Here is a 13323-nt window from a genome sequence, read left to right as displayed (position 1 = left end):
TGGCTTATCCCACGTTCTGTATGCTGAAGGGACCTACGAGTGCCTGTTCTCCCAGGCACTTCCTGTCCAAGAGAGGAGCTGGCTCTAACTAATGACCTCGCCTCAGCTTTGTCTTCCACGGTCCCCGGGGAACTCAGAAGAAGGGAAGAAGACCAACGTCCCATGCACGTGTCTCTTGAAAATCAGGAATCAGGGTTCTGACTGTCTACCTCCCTTCAGTGAGAAACACAAAGTAGAAAAATAGTGTAACAGAGCAGAATCCACAAGACTACCTTTCACATCTTTGTAACTCATCCCCATCCTCCATTTCTCCCCTCCTTCTCATTCACGGCCTTGCTGTTGCCATGAGGACAATTTTGGGGTTTGCTGTATCACAGAAAGGAGAGATAAGATTCACCTAGGAAAAAAGCGTTCGTGTTTACCTTTTAGTTTTAAAATAGTCCTTAAGGTCAGTAGCAAGATAACAGTCTGAACATACCTGCACTTGAGTTGTAAAACCCAGGCTGCATTGAGACAGAAAAGAATTTTCTCAAATTATCAAGCTGTCATCTATATATATCCAAACTTGGAAAAGTGGAGCATAGAGTGGAATTGATAAAGTTCCAAATCTAGAAGCTTCAAGTGTAAAGTTTTTTTAAAAATATGCTTTATATAGGGTGTCCCAAAATTCACACAAGAAGTAATTTTGATAGAAAACACAAGTTTATAATTAAAAATTGTAAATTTTTTACTGATTCGTAAAGTATACAGTATAGGGTTATGTATGGAATAGCACATCAGGTAAATGGCCTCCAGAGCTTTGCTGGCATATACGCAAAGCTGTGGTCTTCATTGGTCTTCATTGTCCCTGCTCCTGGGCCATAATTGGTACTTGGTAATGCTTATAAAATTGAAGGGATTGAAATCAAAGGGCAACAGATATTAGAATCTGATTCAATAAACCAAGTAAAATTAGGCTTTTATTTGTTGTTGTTGTTGTTAATGATCACGCAAAATTCAAATCTTGCGTGAATTTTGGAACACCCTATAGTAGAAGAGATAAAGGCATGACATAAAGTCCCTGCTGCCCAGGAGGAGAAAAGAGCCTGGTGCCACGAGGAGGAGGAGCCTTGGGAATCAAGAACCAAAGTGGCAGAGAATCAGGTTCAGTTATCTTTGATCTTCCTGCCCCTGCCTCTTGGAGAGAAGGAAGCCGGATTACAGGGGTAAGGATATATGATAGAAGCATCCAGATACATAAGCGGCAATTCCAGAGCAGCAGGGCTGGCTCCTTGCTAACAGTCCATTACAAGCTCCCTAAAGAGGTTCCAAGTCCAGCACAACATCAGGGCAACAAGGCGCCTCTCTGGGCCATAAATTAGACATGACCCAAACTGGTGTCTGGACAAATAGACTGGAGACAGCACCCAGACTTCCCAGGGCTCATGCAGAACAGCTAGAGAACCCAAGTGGTCCCTGTGTCCTGGTCAGGAATAGGTACGTGCTAGGGGAACTGGTGGAAGAGAAATAGTTTAGTACATAGAGAGGCCACAGGGTACCTGAACCTTATAGAAGGTGGTAATGGGTGCCAGGGTGGCAAACCTCAGTGGCAGGTGCCAACAGAAGTCCCAATGGACCAGGAGGGGCTGGCTGTACCTAATACTAACACTGCTGGATGCCTGGGAACCAGGCAGGAAAATCAGAACCTTGGAGGAAGATCAGCTATCCCCCTCCAGATGCTGGGATGATATGGAAAACTTCTGAAGACTTGCATCACTTCCCCGGGGGGCGGGGAAAAAGAAAGAGGGGAAGGGTAAGAATCTAGGATCCATAGAGGCTGAAATCTTGAAGTGACTGAAATTAAATTAATGGCTCAAAGGAACTTTTAAAAACGAGAACATTCTGTCATTTGCTGTGAATGGACAAATTTAAGCTTTTCATTTTCTTATCAAGCAAGGATGGAGAATTAAATGTCAGATGAAATCAAATATAGAAAATAACTGATTTTTTTATTTATTTTTATTTTATTTTATTTTTAAATTTTGTTTTATTGCTTAAAGTATTACAAAGAGTATTACATATGTCTCCTTTTTTCTCCCCTTGACCTTAAAATAACTGATTTTTGTATGACTTCTAATGTATACATTTTATAAGTATACAAATATATGTATCTGTGTATATACTCATTATTACATATATTTGTGTAGGTGACATATATTACACATATATGTAATATACATATATTGTAATGAAAATTACTATTATCATATATGGGCAAGTAACTAATGTACTGACTCAAATATATAAATGCTACTGGATTTGATTAAATAGAAATGAAGGATTTTTTTTAACTTAAGGGTGTCTTTTGAGACCATAGTTCTGTGGAGATACAGTAAGTCCTCACTTAACATTGTCAATGAGTTCTGCAACTTTAAGTGAAATGACATCTTATGAAACCAATTTTACCAAAGGTTAATTGATAGATACAAGAGTTAAGTTCCTATGGCATCTCATCACTGTTATAATGAAACAATGCTGAACAAAATGACATTATTTGAGGACCTGCTGTAATTAAAAAATATTAAAATGTATTGTTTGAACCACTTTGGGCAAGTTCCTACAAGAAAGAAATAAAATCAAACAAATGCTAATAATCCATTAGTAAGCATCAATGGAAGACAAAGTTAGACAAATATCAGATCAGGAGAATATATTTGTGATATCTAAAACCACAAGAGACCAATTTCTATAATAGATAAGATATTTATGCAAATCAATTAAGATAAGAATTGAAAACCACTAGAAGAGACTAAAAAATCCAACAACAACAAAAAATAAAAACCCAATAGAAAAATGCACAGGGGCAGAGACTGCTAGCTACCTCCAGGTATTGCTCTCCCATTCTTCTACAATAATAGATTTTTAGCTGGGCAAGTATCTGTCAGCTAACAATTACATTTCCCAGACTCCCATGCAGCTCAGTACAGCTATATGACTAAGTATTGCAATAAAATATGAGTAGAAGTAATGTGTACCATTGCTGCATCATGACCTTAAAAGGAATGAGCATGCCTTCTCCTGTCTGTGTTCTCCTGTGTTGGTAGAGAGAAAGCCATGACAGTGGGGGCTGTGGTAGTTACCTTAGTCCCAGAGAGAGAGGCTGTGTGTTGAGGAAGGTAGAGCCACAAGATTAGAGGGATCCTCAACATTGTGGAGCTGGCATACCAACCCTGGACTGCTCTTGCTGTTATGTGAAAGGGAAAAAAACTTCTATCTTGTATAAGCCACTGTTTGAGTCTTTGTTATAGCCTTTGCAACATATATGATTACTAATCCAGATTTTAAATATATATATATTTTATTAATTTTTTTAGAGAGAGTGGATGGGAGAGGGATAGAGAGATAGAAACATCAGTGAGAGAGAAACATTAATTGGCTGCCTCCTGTATGCCCCACACAGGGGATTGAGCCCAAAATCCGTGCATGTGCCCAACAGGGAATCAAACTAGTGGCCTCATGGTCCCTGGCCTGACGCTCAACCACGGAGCCACACCAGCCGGGCACTAATCCAGATTTTGATACCTAGAAGCAGGATACCCCAAATCTGGTAGATGTCGGGCTGTGGGAAAAAGAGCACAGGTATAACATACTAGAAAGCTGTTGACTCCTGTTCGACCTTGGTGACATATTTGGTGAACCTGTGGTCTGGAAGACCATGTGCTTACTGAGTCTGGAAAAAGAATGTTGGTGTGTATCAGTGGCTTCTTGTTGGTGCTGACCAGTGTGCAGAGATGAAAGGTTTCTCTTTCATCTGCATTTAGAATACAGCCTGCAATCTAAACCGACTGAGAATCCAGTAATGTTAAATTTGCAAGGTTTGAGCCCTGGCCGAAAGGTTGCAAGTTTGATTCCTGGTCAGGGCACATACCTAGGTTGTAGGTTCAATCCCCAGTCAGGGCCTCTCGATCGATGTTTCTTTCTCACATGGATGTTTCTATCTCCCTTCTCTCTCTCTCTTCCTCTCTCCCTCTCCTTCTCTTCCTTCCTCTTTTTAAAATCAATAAACATATCCTCAGGTGAGGATAAAAAAAAATCTTCGAGATTTGAAAAAGCCAATTACTTCTACATCTAAGTAGCTGGAGGGTAAGACTGTGACCTCAAGTCCTTTTGTAGAACTTTTAAGTTCTCAGCTAGGCGCTGAGATCCATCCCAATGGGAAGGATCAGATTCAAGCTTTTTGTTTCATGTGGTCTTTACATAACTGCCATAAGTTGGAGAGAAAAGAGGATGAGCACAGATGCCATAATAAAAGAGGAGCGTTTTCAGGCTTATTTTTGACCAAATAAGCCCTCTGGCTGTAGTTACTTGTAATGGATCCCAAGTAAAATAAGAAGCTTAAAAAGCTATTAAGTTTTTGAGAAAAACAAATTTCTAAAGAAATCACAATACTAGCCTGCGAGAGCATGTCACTATCTTATCTCTCAAGGAACCAGGGATCCCCCAAACCTGCACCAGCAAATTGAGACAAGATATTTTCTCCCATCAACTGCCAAAAACATGAAAGTTGGATATCAATGCAAAGTGTTAGTAAAAAAGAACAAATATAGGAACACCTCATGTACTGCAGACCGAAGTGGACATTTTGGAAAGCAATGTTATGGTGTCTAGTCAAATGAACTAGAAATAAACATATAACTTATAAGCCATAAATCACTATCCTATGTATTTAGTTCCGAGAAATTCTCACACTGTTTCTTAAAGGATATATATATATATATATTGGGGATATTTATTTTGTCAGTGTTCGTAGAAGCAAAAGGCTACGTGTTCATCATCAGAGGAAAGGATAAGTTAATATGGTGCTATGTAGTAGTTAGACACAATGGATCTGATGCATAATAGATGTTAAAAACAGTGCTGATTGGAAAATCAGAAACAGATCAAGGTATATACCAACGTACTACTAAATGATGTACCAAATGATATATCCATAAGGTTGTACAGTGAAGCGTGATTTGTAAAAAGAAAAAGATTGGTAGCAGGCCAAACCCATCATAGGGGACTGGTTAGATAAAGAATGGTACATACACGCAGTGGAATAATATGGAGCTGTAAAAAAGAATAAGATCTTTATGTACTAGTGGAAAGATCTTCAAAATAAGTAAAACAGCAAAGTACAATGCAGCATGTCTGGTAAGTTACTTTTTGGGCAAAAGAGGGAATAAGAATATCTATATTTATATTTGCTTTATTTGAATTAAGAAACACAAAAGGGATAACAAGAAAGCAATAAACGTGGTAGGAGGTGGGAATAGCGTAGATGGGACACAGGGAAAGGAGGGAGACTTTTCCAGTGTTTACCTCTAAAATAAACAAACAAACAAATAAAAAATATATATATTTTAATGATTTCAGAGAGGAAGGGAGAGAGAGACTGAAGCATCAATGATGACAGAGAATCATTGATCAGCTGCCTCCTGCATGCTCCCTTCTGGGGCTTGTGCCTGCAACCTGGGCATGTGCCCTGACTGAGAATTGAACCTTGACCTCCTGGTTCATAGGTCGACACTCAACCATTGAGTCACACTCGCCTGGCCTATATGTATATCATATATATTCATATCCTTTTTATTTTTTATTATTCAAAAAAGCATTTTTAAATTTAGCTTTCTGATTCTGTGCTTATGCCTCCAACACTTTCACAGTGATTTTCTGCTCCTCAATCAAAAAGGCATGCTTGGTCATGTATGTCACAGATACATTTCACACACATGGAACAACCATGGGCACTGCTGACATACTTTTGCATTTTAGACAACCTCATAAGAACTTTTGGTCTTATGACCTAAGCTCCTTATAATTTGCCTGGGCACACTCCATTTGTGGATTTTGGTGCTTCCCAACTTTCACAGTATAAAGATAAATTTCCATTACCAGGGATTCAGGACAGCCTAGTTTTATTATAGGTTGTATTATAGGATATAGCCTAAAACAGTATGTCAAATGCTGGATCATTCTGAATGTCTGTAGACATCATCCCCAAAAGACCAAAAATATTTTAAACCATGAGAATGTATAGCATATATTTTAAAAAATAAGTATACACACACATAAAACACTATGTGTTATGGAGACATATACAAATACTTGTATTACAAAGACAAACAAATAAAAAGACACAGAATAAACACATTGATAGATTGAGGAGAAGGGAGTGAGGAATTTAGCTCAAAAAAGAATCAATGAATAAATAAAAATAGGAAAGGCACCCTGACCAAACCAGTTATGAAGATGGGCTAGAAAATGTAATAATAAAAAAAGAAAAACAGTAAATGTTAAAGAAGAGGTATCCCAATTTCTCCAGTGTTTTTTGAAAGAAAAATGTATTTGCTGACAGTTCGTTGATCTTTAATTTCTCAGAACACCAAGGAAAGTTTGAACAATGGCATAATTGGCCATTTTTAAATGGAAGCAGGTAAAATGTATTTTGAGTATGTTTCAAATTCAAATTGTTCAACATAAAAAGAAAACATGCAATTTTATTCCCTGGTTAAATAAAAAATTAAAGGGAGAATAAATTAATAGAACAGGGAAAGTACTAATAAATTATGAGAGGCATTAGGGAATTGTGGTGGAAATAAAATTATATGAAGGAAATGGAACACCAACCTGTCCTTTATCCATGTCACTGTTTGCATTCTCTGAGTCCATTGTCTCCGTCCTTTTCCTCTTTCCTTTTCTAAGAGCGTGGGTATTGCTAACTTCATCTGTTTGGAAGGTCGTCTGCATTGTATCAAGTAGTTACCAGAGGTTTTCTAAAATTGTAGGAGGGAATGCCCATGTAGATGATGCTATTCCAGATGTAGCCCAAAAGTTAATGTTTTTCCTTAAAAACAAAAACAAAAGGATACATATATATTTACAACTGTATGTTTCATAATGTCAATAGGCACTCAAATTAATTACTTTTACTAAAAGTTTCCCATCATTCTTTCTCCCACTGACCAATTTAGTAGACATTTTCATTTGATTCAAAAGTCTTTCAATTTCATCATCACCATCATCATGATGTAATGCTTCTATAATGTGATATGCACTGAGTTGTCACTTATAAAATAAAAGTTAATTTTTTTCCATATTTACAAGTTTTTTCTTGTCAATCAGTTATGAGGCGTCTATAAGACAAAGTAGAAATGTTATAAATATACGCAAACACTATTTCAGAGGACTGAAGTTATACATCTTTAGGAAAAAGACAATAGTAGCAGATCTCATCAGAGCCAAAATATTCCAAGGTAGATCAATATGAATTACTGAGAAGTTTTGTGGGGTTCCCCGCCCTGAAAACTCTAAAGTTTTGAGATGGAAGGTTTCCTTGGTATAAACTTAAAAATTATACCATGAAGAATGGAGCATGCCCTAGCTGGTTTGGCTCAGTGGATAGAGTGTCAGCCTGCGGACTGAAGGGTCCCAGGTTTGATTCCGGTCAAGGGCACATGCCTGGGTTGGGGGCTCAATCCCCAGTAGGGGTTGTGCAGGAGGCAGCAGATCAATGATTCTCTCTCATCATTGATGTTTATATCTCTTTCTCCCTCTCCCTTCTTCTTTGAAATCAATTTTTTAAAACGGGGTAAAAATATCTCAAAGGCAACAATACATTTTAGAAAAATTTTAAGGGATAATCATTTTTCAATGCAGTCCTTAGGTCAAATAGGGTTGAGATGATCTAATTTAACTTTCACTGCAGATGATGTATAGATGATGCTGCACATTTGATCTTAGCATCCTTATCACTTGCATATACTGGTTTGTTTTCATGAAAAGATATTTTATTATAAAATATCTTTATCAACAGAAAGGACTGAGCTTAAAGGGACCTCAAGAAATATGTGGACATTTGAGCAGAAGGTAACATATGCTCCTTACTGAATTACACTAAGTAATTATATTAGAAAATATGGTTCTTTTACCTATTTTAAGAGAAATTCATTATTCTCTACCCCAATCATAAAATAATATTTAAGGCGGTCTTGTCAGAATTGTATATTGTGATTTGCTGAAAACTTACTTGAGGTTTTCAAATACATAAATAGTACTTGACTAACACTGTTACATCTGATTCACAAATATCAGAGATCTTACCTAATATTAAGCTTTATTAATAATTTTAAAGATACAGCAACCAAGAGGCACAGGCAGAGTAAGGAGTGGTCTAGAACATTCCACTGGCTTATAGGTCCTTCCTTCCAACACCATATAGGTACTCTGTAGTCTAGAATAATAGCTGAGGCTTCTAAGTGAAGTTTGGAGGTCGCCTCGCACAGTGGGGGGTGTTTAAGTTGTGACACATTTCCATTTTATTTTGCAGAGCCTAGCTTACATGACCATTCTAGGAGTTTATCAATCCATAAAACCTAGGTATGTTTTCCAAAAGCAATCCTAAATCAGGGATATACAATGAAGAGCATTTCATAGATGAAAGCTACACTTTTAGTAAATATCATTAGTCTATTTACCCAGAGCAAGATCAGCGAACATTTTCTGTAAAGGGTCAGATGATAAATATTTTAGGCTTTGCAGGCCAAGAGGTAAAATCAAGGATATTATGTAGGTACAGAGCTAGAAAGAACAAATTTCCCAAAGTTTTTATTTATAAAACTGAATATATACTAATAATAATTGAGTACAAGTTTTTGGTAACACAGGTCTACTAATAGGAATGGAATTTTTAAAAAAGCACATCTTGTTTAATTGGCTGGTTTGATCTTCTACCCAGATACTAAATCTTTCTCCATATCAGCAACAAGGTTGTTTATGATTTCTGTGTTCACTAGAGTAACACTTTTAATTTTCTTCAAAAACCTTTCCTTTGCATTTACATCTTGGCTAACTGTTTGGTGTAAGAGGCCTAGCTTTTGGCCTATCTTGGTTTTTGACATGCCTTTCTCACTAAGCTTAATCATTTCTAGCTTTCGATTTAAGTAGAGACTTACACTTCTTCCTCTCACTTGAACACTGAGAGGCCATTGTAGGGTTATTAATTGGTCTAATTTCAATATTGTTGTGTCTCAGGGAACAGGCCCAATTAGAGGGAAAGAGATGAAGGATCTGCTGGTTGGTAGAGCAGTAAGAACACACACAACATTTATTAATTAAATCTGCAGCCTCATACAGGTGCATTCGTGGTGCCCCAAACAATTATGATAGTAGCATCAAAGATCATTGATCATAAATCATCATAACAGATATAATAATAATGAAAAATTTGGAATATTGCAAGAATTACCAAAAAAGTGACAGAGACAGAAAATGAACAAATGCTGTTGAAAAAATGCTGATAGACTTGCTTGATGCAGGGTTGCCACAAACACTCAGTTTGTAAAAAACATAATATCGGCAAAGCACAATAAATGAAACACCAAAAAAACAAGGTATGCCTATATTTAAAAAATAAGGAAATTTCCATTGCATTTGTATTGACATCTGAAAGACAATGGTGGAGCTGTAATTTGAACTTGCAAAGTAAATCCAGTGTAATCTGAGTCAGGGTAAACATCTTCATTTCTTGTTTCAACTTTTGACAGCAGGGGAAGTGTATAAAATAAGTTAACATTACTTATAAGCCACAATTTAGTTGCTATCAGAATGGCTTCACCTCCCTGTAAGTTTTGCATTAAATACTTGTTTTGTCTTGTAATTTGTTAATGAATTTATTAAGAAATATTGTCAAGTCTGTAGCAAAAGCCAAAATTTCCAAAGCCATTCAGTGTTCCATAAGAGTGGTTGAGGGTCATTCTCATTCACAAAAATTTCAGTGTTGACCTTGAGCTCAAACATTTGCAGTAAAACATTTCTACTGCTAAGCTAGTAAAATGTTATAAAGCAGGGCAAATTAGAATATTCAATCCTATCTAATAAGGAAATGCATGGAACTGACAGTGGTCAAGTCCACAAGAATGAAGTTCACTCCTGACACTATTTAGTCAATAATCTATACTTATAATAGAGTAATATGCAAATTGGTTGGGACACCATTACATAATAACTGATCAGCAGAAGGGCAGGGCAGTGAGCTACGTGTGGCGGAGAGCTACAGGAGGGTGGGGCAGCGAGCTATGAGTGGCAGAGAGCTATGAGCGATGGTGGGCGGGGCAGTCAGCTGAGGCAAGCGGCAGAGAGCTACCTGTGCACGGATTTGTGCGCAGAGCCACTAATATATGATATTTTCAGAAATTGCCAAGGTGACCTTTAAATTTTTTTTTGGAAATGTGACTCATGATGGCCAAAACAATCTTGAAATAGAATAAACTTGGAAAAATCACACCTCCCAATTTCAAATCTTACTACAAAGCTATAGTAATCAAGATAGTTTGGTACTGCCATAAGGATAGACACATTAATCATTGGAATAAAATGGAGAGTTCAGAAATAAACCCTTATATCTATGGTCGATTGTTTTGTTTTTTTTAAATGTATTTTATATTGATTTCAGAGAGGGAGGGAAAGGGAGAAAGAGATAAAAACATCAATGATGAGGGAGAATCATTGACCAGCTGCCTCCTGCATGCCCCCTACTGGGAATCGAGCCAGCAACCCAGGCATGTGCTCTTGACCGGAATCAAACCTGGGACCCTTCAGTCCACAGGCCAATGCTCTATCCACTCAGCCAAACCCAATAGGGCGCTCAATTGGTTTTTAACAAGGATGCTAATGCAATTAAATGAGAAGAGTCTTTACAACAAACAGTGCTGGAAAAATAGAAAAACTCAGCCATTTGCCTTGTTTTTTAAATAATTAGTATATTATTCCTGATGTCCTCAATTCTTTGAGCAACTGCTTTTGCTGAAAGGCTAATAGTCTTAAGTATGTTTATTTTTTCTGAGCACATGTTTTCAGCTATTGCAATCAAACATGATTTAATTAATTCATTATTGGTAGATGGCATTCCTTGCTCATGCTAACAAATGAACCACTCAGAAACTTATTTTGGTTGTAGACTCATTTTCATTTTTTTTTTTTGAGATGAAATTCTGCTGTGATATTTCATTTTAAAATTTCTAATTATTCTGACTGTTGCTGTCCTGTAAGCTGGAAATATTGCAATGACTGCTTATTTTGATAATGTTGACATTTATCATGTTCTTTTAGCAGAGCTATAGTGTCACTGTATAAGACACACAATGCTTTGCCATCTAATCTTATAACAAAATAATCTATACTTCACTCAGCTTTAAAACACTAAGTCCAGTTTTCTCTTTTTTTCTTGTTTTAACATGATTGCCATGCACTGATCATAAAAAATAAAATAATATGCCATATGATGACAATATGCATGACACTAAAACGCCCTCGAGTTATTATAACTGCATCACTGTGACTTGTGGACACTGAGCAGCAGTAAGTACAAAGTGATGAGACTGACCCATATGGTCGCACAGCATGAAAACAGCCATAGGCACCATGTGAACACATAAGTGTGGCCGTGGTTCCAATATATCTATGGACACTGAAACTTGAATTTTATATAATTTCTACATATCATGATACGTTATTCTTATATTATTTTTTCAACTATTTAAAACTGAAAAACATTACTAGCTTACAGGGATCTGTTAAATATTATTTAGTGGTCCTGGCTGGTGTGGCTCAGTTATTTGAGCGTCATCCCATGCACCAAAAGGTCGCCGGTTCAATTCCCAGTCAGGACACATGCCCGGTTGTGGTTCTATCCCCAGTGGTGGGTGTGCAGAAGGCACAGATCGATATTTCTCTCTCACATCAATATTTCTCTCTCTTTCCCTTCCTCTCTTTCTAAAACCAATAAAAACATACTTAAAAAATATTATTTAGTAATGGTGACAGATTTCAGAGTCCTGGTTTGCTGGGGTTGAAAATAACCCCAGGGTAGGGGGAGAGGGAATGGGAAGATATTGTTTGACGGGTATAGAGTTTCAGTTTTGCAAGATGAAAAGAGTTCTGGAGATGGACTGTGGTGATGACTGCATAACAATGTGACCGTATTTCATGCCTCTGAACTGTACACTTAAAAATGGCTAAGATGCTAAATTTTATGTTATGTGTTTTGCCACAATGAAAATTTTGGAAAAAATTATTTCACAAAAACGGAATGCTAAAACTCTCTCCTGCTGATGTGATTTAAAGAGCAAATCCTCAAATTTCTTCACAAACAATTTGCTCAAGACCAAACCGAATGAACATATCAGACCCCTTTTCTAATGACTACTTTTGGGTAGATTTCAGGTGAGTGTTTGTTATAACTTCCATAAACAGATAATTCTGTGTTTATATTACTTGCCAATTAGCAAATTCAGAAGGGATGTTAATAATGTGCTATTAATTAAAGACTACAAGCTCCTGATAGTAAAAAATTCACTATGTAGTAATCTCCCCTTCTTTATTTTTTGCTGATAGAAAGCATTTCATTAACTCCCTAGCTAGTTATACGGATGAGTTTAAATATAACCACATCCATGAGAACATCCGGTATCTGTGGTTGGATGAAGAACACAAGCCAATGGCTTTGAATCTTTTTTTTTTTAAAAATTAAATCTTTATTGTTCAGATTATTACATTGGTTCCTCTTTTTTTCCACCATAACTCCCCTCCACCCAGTTCCCACCCCTCCCTCCGACCTCACTCCCCACCCACTGTCCTCATCCATAGGTGCATAGATTATTGTCCAATCTCTTCCCGCATCCCCCACACCCCTTTCCCCCCCAAGAATAGTCAGTCCATTCCCTTTCTATGTCCCTGATTCTATTATAATCACCAGTTCATACTGTTCATCAGATTATTTATTCACTTGATTTTTAGATTCACTTGTTGATAAATGTGTATTTGGTGTTCATCATTTGTATCTTTACCTTTTTCTTCTTCTTCCTCTTCTTAAAGGACACCTTTCAGCATTTCATATAATACTGGTTTGGTGGTGATGAACTCCTTTAGCTTTTCCTTATCTGTGAAGCTCTTTATCTGACCTTCAATTCTGAATGATAGTTTTGCTGGATAAAGTAATCTTGGTTGTAGGTTCTTGCTGTTCATCACTTTGAATATTTCTTGCCACTCCCTTCTGGCCTGCAAAGTTTCTGTTGAGAAATCAGCTGACAGTCGTATGGGTACTCCCTTGTAGGTAACTGACTTTCTTTCTCTTGCTGCTTTTAGGATACTCTCTTTGTCTTTTGCTCTTGGCATTTTAATTATGATGTGTCTTGGTGTGGTCTTCTTTGATCTTTTTGTTTGGGATTCTATGCACTTCCTGACTTGGGAGTCTATTTCTTTCATAGGTAGGGAAGTATCTGTCATATTTCTTCAAATAGGTTTTCA

General features: G+C 37.0%; 1 protein-coding gene across 2 annotated transcripts in view; it reads right to left on the bottom strand.

Annotated features, from left to right (window-relative positions):
• Positions 1 to 13323, bottom strand: part of BEND6 (BEN domain containing 6) — a 46848-nt gene that overhangs the window by 20626 nt on the left and 12899 nt on the right. For both annotated transcript variants that reach the window (XM_023755579.1, XM_023755580.1), the window contains exon 2: positions 6649 to 6865. In XM_023755579.1, the coding sequence (XP_023611347.1) occupies positions 6649 to 6768 (120 nt within the window). In that variant the 5' untranslated portion in view covers positions 6769 to 6865. The remainder of the gene's footprint in view (positions 1 to 6648; positions 6866 to 13323) is intronic.

The sequence above is a fragment of the Myotis lucifugus genome, unplaced genomic scaffold, assembly GCF_000147115.1.
Source record: "Myotis lucifugus unplaced genomic scaffold, Myoluc2.0 scaffold_80, whole genome shotgun sequence".
Taxonomy (NCBI): Eukaryota; Metazoa; Chordata; class Mammalia; order Chiroptera; family Vespertilionidae; genus Myotis; species Myotis lucifugus.
Note: the sequence above shows the minus strand (reverse complement) of the source record. Positions and strands in the feature narration are given on the sequence as shown.